The sequence below is a fragment of the Bombina bombina genome, chromosome 3 (assembly GCF_027579735.1).
Source record: "Bombina bombina isolate aBomBom1 chromosome 3, aBomBom1.pri, whole genome shotgun sequence".
In the NCBI taxonomy this organism is placed as follows: domain Eukaryota; kingdom Metazoa; phylum Chordata; class Amphibia; order Anura; family Bombinatoridae; genus Bombina; species Bombina bombina.
In genome coordinates this window covers 535,216,864-535,241,086 of record NC_069501.1, presented here as the reverse complement: position 1 = coordinate 535,241,086, position 24,223 = coordinate 535,216,864, and the positions used below count along the sequence as shown (strand labels likewise).

At 38.7% G+C, this 24,223-nt stretch overlaps 1 protein-coding gene across 1 annotated transcript in view; it reads left to right on the top strand.

Moving 5' to 3' along the window:
• SLC9A1 (solute carrier family 9 member A1) overlaps positions 1 to 24,223 on the top strand; it is a 157,729-nt gene that overhangs the window by 8,295 nt on the left and 125,211 nt on the right. The window contains 2 exon segments of the mRNA XM_053706995.1: positions 19,504 to 19,964; positions 20,169 to 20,419. Coding sequence (XP_053562970.1) covers positions 19,504 to 19,964; positions 20,169 to 20,419 — 712 coding nt within the window.

Below are 24,223 nucleotides of genomic sequence, written 5' to 3'. Positions count from 1 at the left end.
TGTTTTGGAAGTCTTCAAAAATACAGATCCGTTGACACTGGAAAATGCACTTCTGCAGAATAGCCAAATGCTGTTAATGGAATGTGCAGTTTTTTTTTACATTTTTTTTATTAATATGTGTAGGACTAGTGTTTTTTTTGTTTTTGTATTCATATATCTATATTGTACTAAATCATAGACTGGCACTCAAATGTTTAATAACATTTTCTAGCTGGTTTATAAGATTAATGTAACAGTAAAAACGTATAAAAATAAAACGTATAAAAAATAAAAAAACAATTTTAATTGTTAAAGTGAAAGTAAAGGCTAGGATTTACTATTGAAACAAATGAAGGGCACTTTCATTCATGAAGTATAAGATACTTCATGTAGACAGCCCCTTTATTTGATTCAATCACTTGCTGCTCTTAGCTCCTACAGCAGAGCGCGGCTAAAAAATTTTTTGGCTAAGAGGTGACGTTTTCACCTCTTAGCCAATAGCAGTGCGGTAAATCCGGCTCTCATGGGCGCCAAGCCGGATTTACTGCACTGCTATTGGCTAAGAGGTGAAAACGTCACCTCTAAGCCAAAAAATTTTTTAGCCGTGGGCTGCTGTAGCAGCTAAAAACGGCGATCGATTTAATCAAATAAAGGGGCTTTCTACATGAAGTATCTTATACTTCATGAATGAAAGTGCCCTTTATTTGTTTCAATAGTAAATCCTAGCGTTTGTACAACGCTAGGGTTTACTTTCACTTTAAGTTACAGGGGGGGGGATAATGAAATTATATTAAACATTTTTTTTAACTACACTGAATTAAAGGGACATGAAACCCAATTTTTTTTTTCTTTAGGGGTTCAGATGAAGCATGGAATTTTAAATTACTTTCCAATGTATTTATACCATCTAATTTGTTCCGTTCTTTTGGTATCCTGTTTTGAAAAGCATATCTAAATAGGCTCAGGAGTTGCTGATTGGTGGTTGCACATGTATGCCTCATGTTATTTATTGTCTCACATAAGAGCAAAATAGATAATAGAAGTAAATTGGAAAGTTGTTTAAAATTGTTTTCTAAATCTTGAAAGAAAAAAAAATTGGGTTTCATGTCCCTTTTAAACATTTAATTGCAATCTCATACTATTTAATATCCCTTTAAAATGGCATGTCCTATCATAATTATGAAAGAAAAAAATGAATTTCATGTCCCTTTAATAGGAATGCCAACATACTTATCTGTTGTAGATTTAAAAATATTTAAAGAACAAACACCTGCACAAATAAAATGCTCTGTTATATGCAAGTAATATGCAGTGCAATTAATACATTCTTTGTGTTTAATCTAAGCAGAGGGACCTAACAGACAGCTGAAATCTGCTCCAGAGCAGTAATGCATTACTGGGCACTAGCTGAACACACATGGTGGGCCAATGATGAGAGGCATACATGTGTAACCTCCAATCGCCAGCTAGCGCCCAGTAATGCATTGTTGCTGATGGGAAAAAGTACATATGCTTTCAACCAAGGGTATCAAGAGAACAAAATTAAATTGTATGATATAAATTAATTTAAAAGTGTCTTAAAACTGTGTTCTATCTGAATCATGCAAATTCAATCTAATTTTATCATGTCCCCTAGATTTTTCTTTGCATAGATCTTTTGTAGATGATTCATTTATATAGCCCATCTGGGAGTGTTTTTGTAACAATGTATAGTTTTGCTTATTTTTAAATAACATTGTGCTGATGTTCAGACTCCTAACCAAGCCCTAAAGTATCAGATGTATACTGATGTATACAGACTCCTGCTGCTCTTTTTTGTGTAATCTGTCTTTTCATATGCAAGGGAGGGGGAGTGTCTACTCTTCCTAATTTCCCAGCCCCTTTCACTGGGTGTCCCAGCCTAACCTCAGCAACAGAGCTAAACTGAGAGCTTCTAAGTACATTTTTTAAAGGTTTTATACTGGATTTTTATATCGGTATCTGTGCATATTCTTCTTTATAGTAGTGTCTATTACATGCAGTTATATGAAAATTGGTGTATACTGTCCCTTTTAACAGCCTGTTTCCCATCACAGTGAGGAGTAATGGTGCCTCTGTATGTAATTGTTACATCAGAAGATCAGTTATTTAATTACCCCAATTCACTTCCCAGTGGTGTAGAGTCTTAAGGAAGAATGTTCTATATGCGTACAGCTGGTTGTATTAAATGTGTGTGTGAAAGTCAAAATTAAACTTTAACGTTTCAAAAAGAATCTGCAATTCTACAAAATGTTCAAATTAACTTCTGTTATCAGACTTGCTTTGTTCTATCAGTATCCTTTGTTGAAGTTTAGCTCCTGTCCATTCGAGCATACTAAGTTTGGTTGAGGAGAATGTGTGTGTGTGTTGAGAACTATATGGTATTAATGTTTGTAAGAATGTTCCACAGATGTGAAACACAATTTTTTCTTTCATGATTCAGATAGCACATACAATTTTAAGCAGCGTACCAATTTACTTCAATTATCAAATTTGCTTCTTTCTCCTGGTATCCTTTATTGAAGTTGATTGAATGCACTGTGATCTAGCTGAACACATTGGGTGAGCCAATGACAAGAGGCGAATATGTGCAGCCACCAATCATCAGCTAGCCCTCAGTAGTGCATTGCTGCTGATAAGCCTACCTAGGAATGCTTTTCAACAAAGGATGCCAACAGAACAAATTAGACAATAGAAATAAATTGGAACGTGTTTTTTAAAACTGCATGCTCTTTCTGAATCAGGAAAGAAAAAGGTGGGGTTTTATGTGCACACCCTTTTAAAAAAGAGCTACGTTGCAATAAAAAATACTAAGCGTCAAGAACAAAGTCAATTTGGGAATAGATGTTTTTTCTTTGAATTGCTTGCTCAGTCTGAATTCTGACTTTGATGTCCCTTGAAAGCATCCACATATTGTGTTATAAGTTGCATCATGGAAACTGTTGGAGTACTGGGAGGGAAAACATTAGCCCCATCGGGTGTGAATTTTCTACCTGGTTTTAGATTTTTGTAAGAGTTTTCTGTGTTTGGAGATAGTAGTGGATTGTGGTTCCCATTAATAGTTCAGTTTGGAAAGCAAAGCTGGTGAAAGACCATGATAGTTCTGACTGATCGTGACGATACCCTCCGCTAATCACTAATACCAGATACCCTACGCTAATCACTAATACCAGATACCGTCCGCTAATCACTAATACCAAATCGTTTTTTCAGGTTGTGAACCTCGTCAGTTATTATGTTGGATCTATCTTGGGTTGCCTGAGCAGATGATTACACTAGCTGCCTATTTGCGTAATTAGGTACTCGGTATCCTAATACATCATAATCTACTTCAGGGCTTGATAAATTCAGGGTGCGTGGTTGCTATGGCAACATTGAAAGCACCAGGCCTGCTACCCATGAAAGGCTGTCTGCTGGTATCACTCAGTGGGTCAGACCTGTTTAATGATAGTCTCTGAAGCCTCTCACACTTAGTGTCAGGTACAATTATTTCTCCTGCCCTGTTTCCACAGTTGCTTCCTCCTCTAATCTAATTCTTATTAGAATCCATGTGGGCAGGACCAGCACACATTGCCACAGCCTCACATAACCTATTCCACCATAATTTCTGCCCCCTAACAGAAGCTTATACAGAGTATTCTCTGTAAACTGTATATCCTGAGCCGTTGTTTTCTGTAGAAAAGGTATTATGGAAATGCTTTCTGTCATTATGCATTTGGGGAGGGGCTGCTGGAACCAATACTGCCACGATTACTGCTGCCATGACCACTGTGTCCTCTTTGCTACCAAACCCTGTGCCAAGCACTTATCAGCCAAGCCTAAAGGGTTTTGGACAGGAAGGCATCAGAGTGTATGACGGCTATTTAGTTGGATGTGCTGATATTCACTGCTATGAAATTTGCTGTTGTACTTTTACACTATGTAGATCTATAATGTGGGTTACATAGTTGTGTTTTGGGGAAACTCTCCTGTGGGATATGGTAATAAGTCAATAAATGTGTCCAAAAGCTTAGAAGCCAGAAATGTTGGTTGTCCATACAATTTTAAAACTTAATATAATTTAATAATATAAAACTTAAATAATTTGACCTTTTACGCAACCTAAAGCACACTTGGCAATCAAGAGTGAAGATTTAACTCCTTGATTAACTAGAATACCCCCCCCCCCCCCATGATTTAACCTTAAAGGGACAGCACACTGTAAAATTGTTTTTAGATTAATGTATTTTCAATGACTTGTTAAACCAGCTGCAGAGTATAAAATTTATGAGAAATTGCATTTTCAGGTTTATTTGTGTATATGAAGTAGCTGGTTTTGTGCTTTTTAAACCACAGCCTATTACAATGGGTTGAGCTTCAGGTAATATCATATGTCATTATGTTATCACTTTGTGTACACACACTTGCTTCCTTATATTTGTCTTGAAAACTAAAGCTCAATACAGGTTGAAACAATGGAAAATTATCATTTTGTTGCTTAACTATCCTGCACCCCACTGTGGGTGTAATTTCTTCTGCTGGCTGTGTTTACTTAAGTGCTTGACAAATGTGTTTAAAAATTAGGAGCCAGTAAGAATATTTAGGAGCTAAACAGTGGGATTTATATATAGATATATGAAGAATAACCCAAAAAGTTAGGAGCCAGGGGTTAAATTCTAGGAGCCAGTGACTCACAGGCTCCTGGGTTTGTCAAGCCCTGACTTAGGCTATTCAATAACTGAGACTCCAGTATCAAAACTTTCAGTATAGGTTGGGAAAACAACAGGCTAAATCAGCTATTTCAAAGGCCAAAATAGCGGTAAAGGAGCGACTTGTAAACAATTTAACACACTCCAGCAGGTAAAATGGATCATTGGGACCAATTTAAATGGGAGAACATTTTTGGGTGAACTGTCCCTTTAACACACATGAGCAACCAAAGTAATAAATCACTGCTGCAGGCACAGTTGTTGCAGCGATTTACTCCCTTGATTGCCTAAAACAATTTCACAGAATCCACTATAACAGTAAGTAGTATGAACACTGTAGGGGTTAGTTTGATTTCTATTTAACATATTCTTGGATCTTTTCCTCTTGTCTGATTGCAATAAGTGTGTTACAGCCTAAGGCGTTCAACATATTTTTGTTATACATTTTGTTGCTGTTGTTTTTTTTATATTCTTTGAGGTTTGAAACAGACACATATAGTACAAGTACACTATGCAGTTTTAACCTTTAATCTTTATTACAATAATATTTTTTAATTGTGCAGGTGAAAAATTAACCAGTATAACTGTAGTGTGTATATATAGCAATCACAAACTGAACCTCATTTGTTTTCCTTGTGTACTGAGATATATCCCCAACGATGAGAGATCTAATTATTCAAATATTAACAAATACCTCCAATTATATTAAATCTCATGGACTTCACATATTGTGTATTATAATGAATGTTTGTTTACATGGATATCCAGGGACTCTGATCCAGGGTGCCATTGCCTTATTTTGGGTGACAATAGAAAACTATGTGACCGTTAAAACCTTACAGTTGAAAGACCAAGTTGTAATGAGCAGCTGCAACACATAATATTCTGGACAATAGCTTAAAGGGACATTATACACTAGATTTTTTGTTTCATAAATGTTTTGTAGATGATCCATTTATATAGCCTATACAGCTTTTTTTTATTATTATTTTTTTTTATAAATGTATAGTTTTGCTTATTTTTAAATAACATTGCTCTGATTTTCAGACACCTAACCAAGCCCCAAAGTGTTAGGAGAATATTGATGTATACTTACTCCAGCTTGCTCCTGTTTGTTTAAAGAGTCTTTTCATATGCAGAGAAAGGGGGAGGGGGTGTATGCTATTTCCCACTTCTAGTGGGTGTTCCAGCTAATCTTTTTAACAGAGCTAAACTGGGAGCTTCTAAGTAAGTTTTTAAACAGTTTTCTACTGGAATTTTAGATCAGCATCTGTGCATACTGTTCTTTATAGTAGTGTCTATTACATGCAGTTAAAGGGACAGTCTACAATAGAATTGATAATGTTTTAAAAGATAGATAATCCCTTTATTACCCATTCCCCAGTTTTGCATATCCAACACAGTTAGATTTATATACTTTTTACCTCTGTGATTACCTTGTATCTAAGAACATTCTGACAGCCCCCTGATCACATGACTGTGACTATTTACTAGCTATTGACTTCAATTTAGCATTGTGTTGTGCTAAATCTTAAATAACTTTCTGTGCCTGAACGCAACGTTATCTATATGGTCCACGTGTACTATCAAGTCTTTTGTTGTGAAAAACTATTTAAAAAGCATGTGATTAGAAGCAGCTCTCAATGGCTTATATATTAGCATATGAACCTACCTTAGTTTAAACTAAGAATACCAAGGAAAAAAAGCAAATTTGATGATAAAAGTAAATTTGAAAGTTGATTAAAATTACATGTCCTATATGAATATTGAAAATTTAATTTTGACTAGACTGTCCCTTTAAATGAAAATTGGTGTATACTGCCCCTTTAACTACTGACAGGAATTCCATAACACTGTGCTACTAGCTACACATATGCTTGGAGTGAGAAAAAGCTTAACATAGCTACCATAACAAAGCGTACAGAAGTAGTTTCTTTATCTGTTGTCTTCCTCTTGTGTTATGCTAAAAGAGCCCTGTCATCAATGTAAAGAGAAAGCACTTAAGGGTACTTAAAGGACCAATCAACACAGTAGATTTGCATAATCAACAAATGCAAATAACAAGACAATGCAATAGCACTTAGTCTGAACTTCAAATGAGTAGTAGATTTTTTTTAAAAGTTATGTCTTTTTCCACTCCCCCTGTACCATGTGACAGCCATCAGCCAATCACAAATGCATACACATACCATGTGACAGCCATCAGCCATTCACAAATGCATACACACTTATTCTTGCACATGCTCAGTAGGAGCTGGTGACTCAAAAAGTTTAAATATAAAAAGACTGTGCACATTTTGTTAATGGAAGTAAATTGGAAAGTTGTTTAAAATGGCATGGTCTATCTGAATCATGACAGTTTAATTTTGATTGAGTGTCCCTTTAATAGAAATATATGCAGCTAACAGCTATGGAAATGATTAAACCAGGACTCAAGAAATGTGTTCAAAATCCAGGCTCACAGACACTGTGCTGTAGGCATTATGCTCTCCATCCTCTAGGTAGGAGAAGTGGGAAATTTGACTGGAGAAGTAGGTAAAATAGATACAGGGCATTGACATTTTTTAACATATAATATTAAACAGTTGATAAGGAATTATATTTTAAGTTTTAATATCAGTTTAATCAAAACCTTAAAGGGATAGAAAAGTTAACCCAAGGTATTTTTGCAATATATTTCAGTTAGCAAAATGCTTCTAGTAAAAGTTGTTAGTTTTTCTGTGGCATACACACATATGCCATGTGAGCCCAAGTACCAGTATTGAAACACTACAGTACCTCTTGAGTCAGCTGTGGCTTGTATGACACAAATTAAGTCTTCATATGCACAATACACGCTACTCCCCAGCTCCCTGAGCTTGAATACTCGTGCACAGGCCCTCACAACACATGTGCTTATGCTGCTGACCAACTGTAATAACTTATGCTAATGTTTAATGGAAGTATATTGCAAGAATACTTCTTTTTAAAATAGAAATGCACCCATATATATTTTAATTTTGACTTTTCTATCCCTTTAAGCCCAAGATATTTTTTCCCTGCCTTTATCAGAGAACTTGAGCTCTGGCATAAACATAACCTTTTCACCATTTTGATATGTTAATATGACTCTTTTGTGTGAGTGTATAAAAAATATATATATCAACGGTAGTTGACACTGACTCATTATTGTGCAAGGAAATACCTGTAAATTATTACACAGAGTAAACAATGCATGTACTGGCCCAAAATAATACAACCTACACCCTATGAGGTGGTATCTGTGTGAGTGTACTGTTAAACAGGTTTTCTATGTGACCATTCTACTACACGATGAGGCCTTGTTCCATCAGAGCTTAGAAAAATCTGCTACACTGAAGGAAATATTATAGTAGTATCTATGGGTGTATTGTGGTTAAAGGAATACTTAACCCAATTTTTTTCTTTAACGATTTAGATCAGTGATTTTTAACCTTTTTTTTGCCGTGGCACACTTTTTTACATTAAAAAAGTCCTGTGGCACACCACCATCCCAACATTTAAAAAAAAATGACACATTGTAGCCTAATACAGCATATATATATACATACACATACACACAAACACACACATACTGTATGTATTGTGCTGTTATGCCATGCCTCCTACAAACTACCCCTGCACTGGGAGTAAAAAACAAGCAAAGCTTAAAAAATATGTCACACTGTTGTCAGTCTGCCGCGGCACACTGGTTGAAAAACACTGATTTAGATTATCAATTATCATTTTTAATTCGTTCTCTTGCTATCTTTATTTAAAAAAGCAGGAATGTAAAGCATATAAGCCAGCCCATTTTTGGTTCAGAACCTGGGTTATGTTTGGTTATTGGTTGACTGAATGTAGCCGCCAATAAGCAAGCGGTATCCAGGGTGCTGAACCTAAAATGGGCTGGCTCCTAAGCTTTACATTCCTGCTTTTTAAATAAAGATAGCAAGCGAACTAAGAAATCTTGATAATAGGAGTAAATTAGAAATTTGCTTAAAATTGTGTACTCTATCTGAATCACAAAAGAAAAACATTGTGTTTTGTATCCTTTTTTAAATTAGTGTGTTTTTAATAAAACATGTTGCATTGTAATTTTAGAAGATGGCTAATAAAACTCTAGCAGCTTAACAGGACATAAAATACATTGAGAGGGCAATATAAAATGATAACTCATGTATATATAAAAAAAAACTCTAAAATATACTTTCATAATTTACTGTATCCACTTTTCCTGTAATTCCATTCTGAAATTGGGAGCTTTTCAGTTCCTGTTAGAAATGGAAGTGCAGAACACTGTTATATTCCAAACAACCATTGGCTGCGCACTCTAGTGACCTATTTATAACGGTCCCTAATCGGCCACAGCAGAGAAAGTAACCTAAGTTACAACATCGCAGCTCTCATTGTTTTATAGACACTAAATCTTTACACTTTTGCCACTATTTAAACAACTAATGAAACTTTTAAATATATATCTACACATTATTCTCAGACTAATCTTCTCTTTGAATGCGTCATTCTGTCTATCATTTATTTAGTGTTCCTGGCTCTTTTTTGAATTCTGCATATCTATACATTTATTCATTCAAAAATAAATAAGAAAAACATCAAGGTTGCTGCTTAATGGCGAATTTCTAAAATTGCTATAAATTTGTATTAACACACAATTTTTGGGCTTTTGTTTATCTTTGGAAAAAATTAGCATAACAGCATGGTGTAAAAAGTTTAACAATATATTAACATTGTGTTTGCTGCAAGTGTTTTTCAGTGCTTAAACTTCCCCCATCAGTTGCCTTATTTTATGCAGTCAGTCCGGACCTGTTGGTGAAGTAGATTTGCCACTGTCATTTCATGAGCAAGACTGTTTTGCAGTTCCTTATCAAATTCCCCTCCTGAGGCCAATTAGTGACATATGTAGCAAGATTAAGCTGCAGTCTATAGTTTAATTTCTCTGCATTTTGAAAAAATACAATTATATATATATATAGTGTGTGTATAATAATAATAATAAAACAATATACAGTATAATAAATAAATATATATATATATATATATATATGTACATATACAGGTGGAAGACGTAGAAAACCATTTATCCAAACTGCTTTAGATCGGAAAATGTTTGGATTTTAGAATATTTGCATTTTTAAAATGGGACAGTAAAGAGTGGGGATAGAACTAAACGAAATCTTGTCATTTTGGCAATATTTACATGTCATAATACTGCTTGTACATGTAACCTAAAGGTCATTTTATATAATTGTTTAATACTTTTGTATACATAGTACCCTCAAAAATAATGTACATACTGTAATCAGGTGATATTTGTTTATCTATCTATATCTATATCTATATCTATATATATATATATATATATATATATATATATATATATATATATATACACACACACACATGTATATGCAGTGTATATATATATGTGTGTGTGTGTGTATATATATATATATATATATATATATATATATATATATATATATACATACACACACACACACACACACATAGTGCAAGCGGAAATGATGCAATGTAGCGTATCATGTCCGCTGCACATCAATAAATGCCGACAGCATACGCTGTCAGCATTTATCATTGCACCAGCAGTTCTTGTGAACTGCTGGTGCGATGCCGCCCCCTGCAGATTTGCGGCCATTCGGCCGCTAGCAGGGGGGTGTCAATTAACCCGATCGTATTGATAAATCGGCCCCTCAAAGTTTGTGTCTGCCTCTAATGTAAACTGCATAAAAAAAGCTTCTGAAAAATTATACTGAAACTTTTAGATGCAACACATGACTGATTTTATTGATTGCAGCAAAGAGTAGCTAAACCCGAGAGGCTTTTCAAGGGGTCAGTCCCTTGACTGCAAAACAATACAAATTTTGCAGAGAGTATGGCATGCTGAAATGTAGTTGGTGTCTGTAGGGTAATATAGATATTTGCCACTTACTGGAATGTCAAATGGAGTAAGCCTTTGCTTCTAGGAAGTGGCAGGGTGTGTGCACAGACCTGTAAAGTATCAGATAAGCGGCAGTGCTCTTTCATTACACACCCATTTACTCACTTAATCACATGCTCTTGTATTATCAGCAAAATCCTTAATGAGAGCCACAAGTGAGTCACTGAATCTCAGCCAAGTTAATTGTACCTCTCTGCTGTGGTTGTGAATTTATTATGCCTCTCTACCGCAACTGTTCTTACCTTTTTTGTTTACCATAAATCTCTTAGATACACATAAAGATCCTACAAACGGCACTGTGTCGCCATAGTAGCATCCACATCTCTGCCATTCCGTAATGACCCTGCACACATCTTCATTGTACCGTACAAATAACTGCTATTCATGTACAACCATTGCTCTTGTCTTTATAACTGCACTCCCTTTGTACTCTTTTTTTTGTTTTTTGTTTTTTGTTGTTGTATCCCCCTACACACAGCACTATCACTGCAATTCAATGTATCTCAGCCATTTGTGTAGCCCCTACACACCACCTTGCGTCACTACTGGTTATATACCACCCTACACATAGCACTATAATGACACCTGCCTATATTGTAGCCCCCTACACACAGCACTTTCCACTACACCCCCTTCTGTGTCCTCCACAGAAAATGTTGCCAGGCAGGTGGTGTTATGCAGTAACCAGATGGTGGCAGGATACTTTGCAATATTATACCATTTTCTGTTATTTGTTAATGTTACTTAAGATAGCCAAAGCACACATTAATTGCATTATTTAATGAGAATTTGTACAACAAACATTAAAAAAAGCTACTTTTAGCTTTATATTGGCTTGGTGGTGTGCCCATTAAAGGAATAGTCTAGTCAACATTAAACTTTCATGATTCAGATAGCGCATGCAATTTTAATCAACTTTCTAATTTACTCCTATTATCAAATTTTCTTCGTTCTCTTGGTATCTTTATTTGAATGCAAGCTTAGGGGCCGGCCCATTTTTGGTTCAGAACCTGAGTACCGCTTGCTGATTGGTGGTTACAATTGGACATCAATCAGAAAGTTCTACCCAGGTGCTAAACCAAAAATGGGCCGGATCCTATGCTTACATTCTTGCTTTTTCAAATAAAGACACCAAGAGAACAAAGATAATTTGATAATATGAGTAAACTAGAAAGTTGCTTAAAATTGCATGCTCTTTCAGATCTGAATCATAAAAATTTAATTTTGACTAGACTATTCCTTTAAGTCCTGGGGAGAACACAGCTAATCTCATCTGTTTGTATATTTATCGTACATGCAGCAGTATCCCTAAATATCCTTTTTTTTTTTTTTTTGTGGCAATACACTGTGCTTACATTTTCCACTGCCGCTTGCAATATTATTCTACAGTTGCTGTGCAACAGCATCTGCCTTATAAATAGCTGGTCTCCCTTAGAAAAACTAGTTATAGACTGAAGCAACCATTCTCTTTGTCACTGACAGTTTAGCGTGTGCTTAGTGCAGTGGGTAATGTATTTGTGACGAGTTGCTTTGTCATTTTCAAGGTGACTTTTGTAATATTGTGCCAGAGAGCCTTGTATAGTACAGCAGTGTAACCTCTTCCATTTCAGAGCTCTGCCTTAGGAACAGTGAAACACTTTCCCTGCCAATGAGACTCACAATGTAACTTTCCTTGACTAAACCCTCTGACCCTTTCCTGGCACAGATATAGGGAACCAGTCCTGTATTGTGCTAGTGTAACTCCTTTATTGCCACAGGGCCCTGCGGACTGGCAACTTTACATAAATGTTACCTGAGATATCTGATTACCAAATACTAGAGATTTATGATCACTTTGTGAAACACATCTATATATGGAAAATTCTACTTGTACTATATTATTTTGTACAAACACAACCATGTTTAATGGCACATTAAAGGGACACTGAACCCAAATTTTTTCTTTTGTGATTCATGCAATTTTAAGCAACTTTCTAATTTACTTCTATTGTCAAATTTTCTTCCTTCTCTTGGTATCTTTATTTGAAATGCAAGAATGTAAGTTTAGATGCCGGCCCATGTTTGGTGAATAACCTGGGTTATTCTTGCTGATTGGTGGATAAATTCACCCACCAATAAAAAAGTGCTGTCCAGAGTCCTGAAACAAACAAAAAAAAGCTTAGATGCCTTTTTCAAATAAAGATAGCAAGTGAATTAAGAAAAATTGATAATAGAAGTAAATTAGAAAGTTGCTTAAAATTGCAAGCTCTATCTGAATCACGAAAGAAAAAAATTGGGTTCAGTGTCCCTTTAAACTCAAAATATAATTCACACCATATTTGATTTTAAATAATAAAAATGAAATGCTGCTTTATGTGCTAATTTTTTGCTTGCTTTTGCTGTGCATATTGGGCTTTGTTGCACACTTTCTAGAGCAGATTTTTTTTTTTTCTTTCAATTAGGGTCCTCCGGGCACACTAATCAGCCAAAATTTCATGATATCTGAAATGAGCACAGGTGAAATTGTCAGCTTAACAGTAACGATTGTTACTCATCAGCTCTCACACATCGGTTAATAATTTCCATTTGCTCTAGTTCACATATCAAAAAAACAGAATTTATGTTTACCTGATAAATTACTTTCTCCAACGGTGTGTCCGGTCCACGGCGTCATCCTTACTTGTGGGATATTCTCTTCCCCAACAGGAAATGGCAAAGAGCCCAGCAAAGCTGGTCACATGATCCCTCCTAGGCTCCGCCTTCCCCAGTCATTCGACCGACGTAAAGGAGGAATATTTGCATAGGAGAAACCATATGATACCGTGGTGACTGTAGTTAAAGAAAATAAATTATCAGACCTGATTAAAAAACCAGGGCGGGCCGTGGACCGGACACACCGTTGGAGAAAGTAATTTATCAGGTAAACATAAATTCTGTTTTCTCCAACATAGGTGTGTCCGGTCCACGGCGTCATCCTTACTTGTGGGAACCAATACCAAAGCTTTAGGACACGGATGAAGGGAGGGAGCAAATCAGGTCACCTAGATGGAAGGCACCACGGCTTGCAAAACCTTTCTCCCAAAAATAGCCTCAGAAGAAGCAAAAGTATCAAACTTGTAAAATTTAGTAAAAGTGTGCAGTGAAGACCAAGTCGCTGCCTTACATATCTGATCAACAGAAGCCTCGTTCTTGAAGGCCCATGTGGAAGCCACAGCCCTAGTGGAATGAGCTGTGATTCTTTCAGGAGGCTGCCGTCCGGCAGTCTCGTAAGCCAATCTGATGATGCTTTTAATCCAAAAAGAGAGAGAGGTAGAAGTTGCTTTTTGACCTCTCCTTTTACCAGAATAAACAACAAACAAGGAAGATGTTTGTCTAAAATCCTTTGTAGCATCTAAATAGAATTTTAGAGCACGAACAACATCCAAATTGTGCAACAAACGTTCCTTCTTTGAAACTGGATTCGGACACAAAGAAGGCACGACTATCTCCTGGTTAATGTTTTTGTTAGAAACAACTTTCGGAAGAAAACCAGGTTTAGTACGTAAAACCACCTTATCTGCATGGAACACCAGATAAGGAGGAGAACACTGCAGAGCAGATAATTCTGAAACTCTTCTAGCAGAAGAAATTGCAACCAAAAACAAAACTTTCCAAGATAATAACTTAATATCAACGGAATGTAAGGGTTCAAACGGAACCCCCTGAAGAACTGAAAGAACTAAATTGAGACTCCAAGGAGGAGTCAAAGGTTTGTAAACAGGCTTGATTCTAACCAGAGCCTGAACAAAGGCTTGAACATCTGGCACAGCTGCCAGTTTTTTGTGAAGTAACACAGACAAGGCAGAAATCTGTCCCTTCAAGGAACTAGCAGATAATCCTTTCTCCAAACCTTCTTGAAGGAAGGATAGAATCTTAGGAATTTTTACCTTGTCCCAAGGGAATCCTTTAGATTCACACCAACAGATATATTTTTTCCATATTTTGTGGTAAATTTTTCTAGTTACAGGCTTTCTGGCCTGAACAAGAGTATCAATGACAGAATCTGAGAACCCTCGCTTTGATAAGATCAAGCGTTCAATCTCCAAGCAGTCAGTTGGAGTGAGACCAGATTCGGATGTTCGAACGGACCTTGAACAAGAAGGTCTCGTCTCAAAGGTAGCTTCCATGGTGGAGCCGATGACATATTCACCAGGTCTGCATACCAAGTCCTGCGTGGCCACGCAGGAGCTATCAAGATCACCGATGCTCTCTCCTGATTGATCCTGGCTACCAGCCTGGGGATGAGAGGAAACGGCGGGAATACATAAGCTAGTTTGAAGGTCCAAGGTGCTACTAGTGCATCTACTAGAGTCGCCTTGGGATCCCTGGATCTGGACCCGTAGCAAGGAACCTTGAAGTTCTGACGAGAGGCCATCAGATCCATGTCTGGAATGCCCCACAATTGAGTGATTTGGGCAAAGATTTCCGGATGGAGTTCCCACTCCCCCGGATGAAATGTCTGACGACTCAGAAAATCCGCTTCCCAATTTTCCACTCCTGGGATGTGGATTGCAGACAAGTGGCAGGAGTGAGTCTCCGCCCATTGAATGATTTTGGTCACTTCTTCCATCGCCAGGGAACTCCTTGTTCCCCCCTGATGGTTGATGTACGCAACAGTCGTCATGTTGTCTGATTGAAACCGTATGAACTTGGCCTTTGCTAGCTGAGGCCAAGCCTTGAGAGCATTGAGTATCGCTCTCAGTTCCAGAATATTTATCGGTAGAAGAGATTCTTCCCGAGACCAAAGACCCTGAGCTTTCAGGGGTCCCCAGACCGCGCCCCAGCCCACCAGACTGGCGTCGGTCGTGACAATGACCCACTCTGGTCTGCGGAAGCTCATCCCCTGTGACAGGTTGTCCAGGGACAGCCACCAACGGAGTGAATCTCTGGTCCTCTGATTTACTTGTATCGTCGGAGACAAGTCTGTATAGTCCCCATTCCACTGACTGAGCATGCACAGTTGTAATGGTCTTAGATGAATGCGCGCAAAAGGAACTATGTCTATTGCCGCTACCATCAAACCTATTACTTCCATGCACTGCGCTATGGAAGGAAGAGGAACAGAATGAAGTATTTGACAAGAGTTCAGAAGTTTTGATTTTCTGGCCTCTGTCAGAAAAATCCTCATTTCTAAGGAGTCTATTATTGTTCCCAAGAAGGGAACCCTTGTTGACGGAGACAGAGAACTTTTTTCTACGTTCACTTTCCACCCGTGAGATCTGAGAAAGGCCAGGACAATGTCCGTGTGAGCCTTTGCTTGAGGAAGGGACGACGCTTGAATCAGAATGTCGTCCAAGTAAGGTACTACTGCAATGCCCCTTGGTCTTAGCACCGCTAGAAGGGACCCTAGTACCTTTGTGAAAATCCTTGGAGCAGTGGCTAATCCGAACGGAAGTGCCACAAACTGGTAATGCTTGTCCAGGAATGCGAACCTTAGGAACCGATGATGTTCCTTGTGGATAGGAATATGTAGATACGCATCCTTTAAATCCACCGTGGTCATGAATTGACCTTCCTGGATGAAAGGAAGAATAGTTCGAATGGTTTCCATTTTGAACGATGGAACCTTGAGAAACTTGTTTAGGATCTTGAGATCTAAGATTGGTCTGAATGTTCCCTCTTTTTTGGGAACTACGAACAGATTGGAGTAGAACCCCATCCCTTGTTCTCCTAATGGAACAGGATGAATCACTCCCATTTTTAACAGGTCTTCTACACAATGTAAGAATGCCTGTTTTTTTATGTGGTCTGAAGACAATTGAGACCTGTGGAACCTCCCCCTTGGGGGAAGCCCCTTGAATTCCAGAAGATAACCTTGGGAGACTATTTCTAGCGCCCAAGGATCCAGAACATCTCTTGCCCAAGCCTGAGCGAAGAGAGAGAGTCTGCCCCCCACCAGATCCGGTCCCGGATCGGGGGCCAACATCTCATGCTGTCTTGGTAGCAGTGGCAGGTTTCTTGGCCTGCTTTCCTTTGTTCCAGCCTTGCATTGGTCTCCAGGCTGGCTTGGCTTGAGAAGTATTACCCTCTTGCTTAGAGGACGTAGCACTTGGGGCTGGTCCGTTTCTGCGAAAGGGACGAAAATTAGGTTTATTTTTGGCCTTGAAAGACCTATCCTGAGGAAGGGCGTGGCCCTTGCCCCCAGTGATATCAGAGATAATCTCTTTCAAGTCAGGGCCAAACAGCGTTTTCCCCTTGAAAGGAATGTTAAGCAATTTGTTCTTGGAAGACGCATCCGCTGACCAAGATTTTAACCAAAGCGCTCTGCGCGCCACAATAGCAAAACCAGAATTTTTCGCCGCTAACCTAGCCAATTGCAAAGTGGCGTCTAGGGTGAAAGAATTAGCCAATTTGAGAGCACGAATTCTGTCCATAATCTCCTCATAAGAAGAAGAATTATTATTGATCGCCTTTTCTAGCTCATCGAACCAGAAACACGCGGCTGTAGTGACAGGAACAATGCATGAAATTGGTTGTAGAAGGTAACCTTGCTGAACAAACATCTTTTTAAGCAAACCTTCTAATTTTTTATCCATAGGATCTTTGAAAGCACAACTATCTTCTATGGGTATAGTGGTGCGTTTGTTTAGAGTAGAAACCGCCCCCTCGACCTTGGGGACTGTCTGCCATAAGTCCTTTCTGGGGTCGACCATAGGAAACAATTTTTTAAATATGGGGGGAGGGACGAAAGGTATACCGGGCCTTTCCCATTCTTTATTTACAATGTCCGCCACCCGCTTGGGTATAGGAAAAGCTTCGGGGGGCCCCGGGACCTCTAGGAACTTGTCCATTTTACATAGTTTCTCTGGAATGACCAAATTCTCACAATCATCCAGAGTGGATAACACCTCCTTAAGCAGAGCGCGGAGATGTTCCAATTTAAATTTAAATGTAATCACATCAGGTTCAGCTTGTTGAGAAATTTTCCCTGAATCTGAAATTTCTCCCTCAGACAAAACCTCCCTGGCCCCCTCAGACTGGTGTAGGGGCCCTTCAGAACCAATATCATCAGCGTCCTCATGCTCTTCAGTATTTTCTAAAACAGAGCAGTCGCGCTTTCGCTGATAAGTGGGCATTTTGGCTAAAATGTTTTTGATAGAATTATCCATTACAGCCGTTAATTGTTGCATAGTAAGGAGTATTGGCGCGCTAGATGTACTAGGGGCCTCCTGTGTGGGCAAGACTGGTGTAGACGAAGGAGGGGATGATGCAGTACCATGCTTACTCCCTTCACTTGAGGAATCATCTTGGGCATCATTTTCTCTAAATTTTGTGTCACATAAATCACATCTATTTAAATGAGAAGGAACATTGGCTTCCCCACATTCAGAACACAGTCTATCTGGTAGTTCAGACATGTTAAACAGGCAAAAACTTGATAACAAAGTACAAAAAACGTTTTAAAATAAACCGTTACTGTCACTTTAAATTTTAAACTGAACACACTTTATTACTGCAATTGCGAAAAAGTATGAAGGAATTGTTCAAAATTCACCAAAATTTCACCACAGTGTCTTAAAGCCTTAAAAGTATTGCACACCAAATTTGGAAGCTTTAACCCTTAAAATAACGGAACCGGAGCCGTTTTTATATTTAACCCCTTTACAGTCCCTGGTATCTGCTTTGCTGAGACCCAACCAAGCCCAAAGGGGAATACGATACCAAATGACGCCTTCAGAAAGTCTTTTCTATGTATCAGAGCTCCTCACACATGCATCTGCATGTCATGCTTCTCAAAAACAAGTGCGCAATACAGGCGCGAAAATGAGACTCTGCCTATGATTAGGGAAAGCCCCTAGAGAATAAGGTGTCCAATACAGTGCCTGCCGGTTATTTTACATAATTCCCAAGATTAAAATAATTCCTCAAGGCTATGGAGTATAAAATATAAATCGATTTAGCCCAGAAAATGTCTACAGTCTTAGAAAGCCCTTGTGAAGCCCTTTTTTTCTTTCTGTAATAAAAATGGCTTACCGGATCCCATAGGGAAAATGACAGCTTCCAGCATTACATCGTCTTGTTAGAATGTGTCATACCTCAAGCAGCAAAAGTCTGCTCACTGTTCCCCCAACTGAAGTTAATTCCTCTCAACAGTCCTGTGTGGAACAGCCATCGATTTTAGTAACGGTTGCTAAAATCATTTTCCTCTTACAAACAGAAATCTTCATCTCTTTTCTGTTTCAGAGTAAATAGTACATACCAGCACTATTTTAAAATAACAAACTCTTGATTGAATAATAAAAACTACAGTTAAACACTAAAAAACTCTAAGCCATCTCCGTGGAGATGTTGCTTGTACAACGGCAAAGAGAATGACTGGGGAAGGCGGAGCCTAGGAGGGATCATGTGACCAGCTTTGCTGGGCTCTTTGCCATTTCCTGTTGGGGAAGAGAATATCCCACAAGTAAGGATGACGCCGTGGACCGGACACACCTATGTTGGAGAAAATGTGGCAAAATACTGACAGGTGTCTACCAACTTCATACTACACAGTAATTGCTTAGAGCAGCACAGAAATCATAAAAAAAATTTGGCACTCATTTAAAACATTTTTGCAAATCATTAGTAAATTGCTTCCAAAACATTTATTTTGTATGCAGAGCTTCTGAAATGAAACCCAGGACCAATTTGCTGATGTGTATATACTATGCATGTTTAAAAATGTGTCTTCATTATCTCTTGCGCATCCCATACAGGCTCACACTCACTGGGCTGTCTAAAGAAAACTAAATATTGTGCTTTGTCTTATCAGCCCATTTCATAGTAATATTTTTCTCTCCTTGGGGCTTACCTGTTTAATCTATGTTCTTGTCTTCTCTACAGGTTTCCATGTGATTCCCACCTTGTCTAATGTTGTTCCTGAGAGCTGCCTGCTGATTGTTGTTGGCCTTTTGGTTGGTGGTCTTATTAAGGTAGTGGGTGAAACTCCCCCAGTCCTTCAGGCCAATGTCTTTTTCTTGTTTTTGCTGCCCCCTATTATCCTGGATGCTGGTTACTTCTTGCCATTACGATCCTTTACAGAGAATCTAGGCACCATCTTGATGTTTGCTGTGATAGGCACCCTATGGAATACATTTTTCATGGGGTCTCTGCTGTTTGCTGTGTGTCAGGTTGGCGGAGGAGAACTGACATCAGTGGGCCTCCTAGCAAACTTGCTATTTGGCAGCATCATCTCAGCAGTGGACCCCGTGGCAGTACTGGCTGTATTTGAGGAGATTCACATCAATGAGTTGGTTCACATCCTGGTGTTTGGAGAGTCATTACTTAATGACGCTGTCACAGTGGTGAGTTAATTGTAAGCCATTTTTAATTCTCTTCTCCTGTTCCCCTTTCTGTTCCTCTCATGTCTGTGTCCTGTCAAATTCCGTCATATGTCCTTAAGAGGTTAAATAGGTTCCTTAATGTTGACCTGTACACTCCGCTGTTTTGTTTGTCCTTCTGCTTACAAGGCCTCGTGTTATAATCAAATGTCTTCTCTCTCCCCTCAGGTCCTGTATCACTTATTTGAAGAGTTTTCCAATCTGGACCAAGTCACTATTAGGGATATTTTCCTTGGGTTTCTAAGTTTCTTCGTGGTGGCTCTTGGAGGCGTGTTTGTAGGACTGGTATATGGGATAATTGCAGCTTTCACCTCCCGCTTTACCTCCCACATTCGAGTCATTGAACCACTGTTTGTATTTCTATACAGTTACATGGCTTATCTGTCTGCAGAACTCTTCCACCTGTCTGGCATCATGGCGTAAGTTCTAAAAAAAATTCTCCTTACACTGTTTATTATCCCCATCTAGTATAATGGCATGAGTCTCTTCATTTTTCCTTTGCCTTTTTTATTTGTTTTCAGACCCTTCTTTTCGTTAAACGGACATGAGGCGTATAGTGTATATATGAGCAATTAAGGCATAAAACTCCTTTACCTTTTTGTTTTTCATTTGATACAGCTGCTTTTGCCTGTAGAAACCACACTGAAAATATGAATAACATATTTTCTGTAGAAAAGCTACTATATGTAAATGTGAGGCAATAGCACTAATTAATCTCCTGGAGGAGGAGGGGGGGTAGGAGAAAGACAGACATATATGTATTTATCTGAAATAGCTGGTTGTGCCCAACCCTAATTATCATTTCAATTTAGACAGATGACATTAGCAGATCTGCTTTACCTGCAAGATCAGCCCATTTTGATGGCCATATTCATAAAAAAAACGGGTGATGGTTTTGAGCGACACCTACTTTTTCAAAGACAAAAATAAATATGAAGGTACATTTATGCTACCATTTAACACTCTGCACTAGGTATAAGTCATGATATTTGTCATTAATCTTTAAGTATAACGGGGCAATTCAGCCTCTCTGGAGACAATGGAATAAGAACGCTTTTAAAAGGCATTTTACTGCCAAAACAGTCAAAATAAAACATTGCATTATTCATTCATAATTTCCTTTAAAGGGACACTGAACCCAATTTTTTTTCTTTCGTGATTTAGATAGAGCATGCAATTTTAAACAATGTTCTAATTTACTCCTATTATCAATTTTTCTTCGTTCTCTTGCTTTCTTTATTTGAATAAGAAGGCATTTAAGCTATTTTTTTGTTCAGAACCATGGAAAGCACTTGTTTATTGGTAGGTGTGTTAACCAAAAATGGTCCGGCATCTAAACTTACATTCTTGCATTTCAAATAAAGATACCAAGAGAATGAAAAGAATTTGATAATAGGAGTAAATTAGAAAGTTGCTTAAAATGGCATGCTCTATCTGAATCACAATAGAAAAAAATTGGGTTCAGTGTCCCTTTAATCAAACACTTTACAGGAAGACTGATCTTGAGTTTAATCTCCCTTTTAATACCCAAGTGTGTTCTCTGCGTCCTGGTTGTGTAATAGACTAAATTTTAAAGGGTTATAAAGCAGTCAGTTTCATGTGTTGTTGTGTGTTATACTTAATATAAATCATTGCAATATGTATTTATAATTTTAAATGCATTTTACCTTTTTTTAAATAATTTGAGCAGGGTACACTACTTAATGGGGCTGTGGCCTCTACAGGAAAGCAGGGAGAGTCCACGACTTCATTCATAACTGTTTGGAATATCAACACCTGGCCACCAGGAGGAGGCGAAGACACCCCAGCCAAAGGCTATAAATATCTCTCTCACTTCCCCCAACCCCCAGTAATTCTTTGCCTTTCGTCACTAGAGGAGGATGGCAGAGAATGTGTTAGAAGATAGTCCTTTAATGGGTATGTTCCCTGCAAGAGAGGACTGGAGTAGCCATATAAATTTCTGTCAGAGTAGTGGTGAAGGTTAGATCCTTATGCATCAGGGAACGTTCTCTGTAAGCATATGGAATCAGTGTTGACGAGTAACATTATCCTCTTTCCCACTCAGGTCCCTGAGGGGTAAGTCTCTTTATTTTATTAGGGGGATATGTTTTTCTCCTAGGGACGCCTGATGAAAGCTCACAGTGTGGGTTTTTTATTACTTTCTCCTGAGGGATCTGAGGATGAACCTCTGGAATTGAGGCTTCTTTATTTGAGCATGTGGAGACTTAGCTCCTTAGCGGAGCACTTGTGAGGGGTTGAAGGTGACTCTGGGGTCCTCTAAGACAGATGGCAATCGGGGGAATTAATTTTTATTTTAATGCTGCGTAATATGTTCTTTGCGTGCTCAGACATGTAGTGGAGGCAGGTTTAACTTGCGCCCCACGTGACCGGCTTCACTTCCTCTTGCCGGGTGTTTGCAGGAGCTGTGGCGCATTTTAGGATTATCGTTACGATCTGTGGAGAGTCCAGTCAACTATGAGTATCTAGCTTGTGTTACTAGGAGAGGGTGAGCAACCTAGGGTAGAGGTAACATTTTTTTCTAAAAGATATATTTGACCGAAACAGTCATTATTTTTAGGCATAACGGTTAGTAGGAACTTCTGCCTGGTTATGGAGGACTCTGATGTTAACCCTTCGGAGGGTTCTTTAGCTGCTATTAGCATCACTAATAACTGCCTATATTGTGAGGAGGCCATAGTATGCCCTCCTGCCCAGTTCTGTTCCATCTGTCTGGGGGTCGTTTTAAAATTGAAGAAGGGATCTAAAAATGCTATACCTTCTGATAAATGACCCCCTTCTGAGCCTTCTACCTCTCAGGAGTCTGTTCTCCAGGAGATGCCTTTCCTCACCCCTCAAACCGGATTTAATACTATTTTACAAGCAGTCCCTTACGGTCAGTCCTTACCTCCTACTGGGGGTAACTTTTTTTTCCTGCAGATTTTTCCTCACAATTGCAATCTGCTTTAATGGTGGCCCTAAACGCCTTACCTATCTCTGGGAAACGCAAGAGAAAGGTTAAGCATAGTCCTGCAGATTTAGGAGACATTTCTTCTATTCAGTCAGAATTGTCTAACCTATCCCATATTTCTGAAGATGACCTAACCTCTGTAGCATCTGAAGGTGAAATATCAGATGCAGAGACTTCTGAAGTTAAGGCACCTTCCTCTGATGAGTCTAAGTTCAGATTCAAAATTGAACATCTCGGTTTCCTCTTGAAGGAGGTTTTAGCCACTTTGGAAGTTCCAGCGGCTAAACTTCCGGAAGAACCTAAGATCCCTAAGCTTGATAGTTTCTGAGGATAGGAAAGCCCCTGAGACCTTTCCGGTTCCAGTCCGTATGGCGAGTATCATTTCCAGTGAATGGTAAAAAATTGGATCTCCTTTTTCCCCCCTCGTCTACCTTTAAAAAATTCTTCCCAGTCCCTGATTCTCCCCTGGAACTGTGGAGTTCCATTCCTAAGGTAGACGGAGCCATTTTTACTCTTGCTAAGCCCACTATCATTTCGTTGAAAGATGGCTCTTTTAGGGATCTGATGGATAAGAAATCGGAAAGTTACTTAAGGAGAATGTTCCAACATATGGGTTTCCTTTTTCTACCGGCAGGTGCGGTGGCCGCCGTTGCGGGTGCAGCCACTTACTGTTGTGACTCCTTGTCAGAACTAATTGAGTTTGGGACCTCTTTGGAGGAAATTCAGGAAAGGATCAAGGCTCTAAGAATAGCCAATTCATTAATCTGTGATGCTAATATGCAGATTGTTTGCCTGAATGTGAAGGCCTCAGGCTTTGCGGTACTAGCTTGCAGGGCCATATGGTTAAAATCCTGGTCAGCCAATATTGTTTCCAAATCCAGACTTCTTTCATTATCCTTCAAGGGGAAGGTATTATTTGGCTCTGGACTAGATTCAATAATTTCCACGGTTACTGGAGGAAAGGGTTCCTTCCTCCCACCTGATAAGAAGGCGAGATCCAAAGGTCGCTTGTCAACTAATTTTTGTTCCTTTTGATCTGACAAGTCTCAGTGGACCCGGTCAGCCTCCAAACCGAAGCAATCTAATAAGGGTACCTGGAAGCCTCCTCAGTTTTGGAACAAATCCAAACAGACCAAGAAGCCTGCCAAAAATAAATCAGCATGAAGGGGTGACCCCCGATTCGGGATAGGATCAGGTAGGGAGCAGATTGTCTCTTTTCTCAGAAGTCTGGGAGCAAGATGTTCAGGATCCTTGG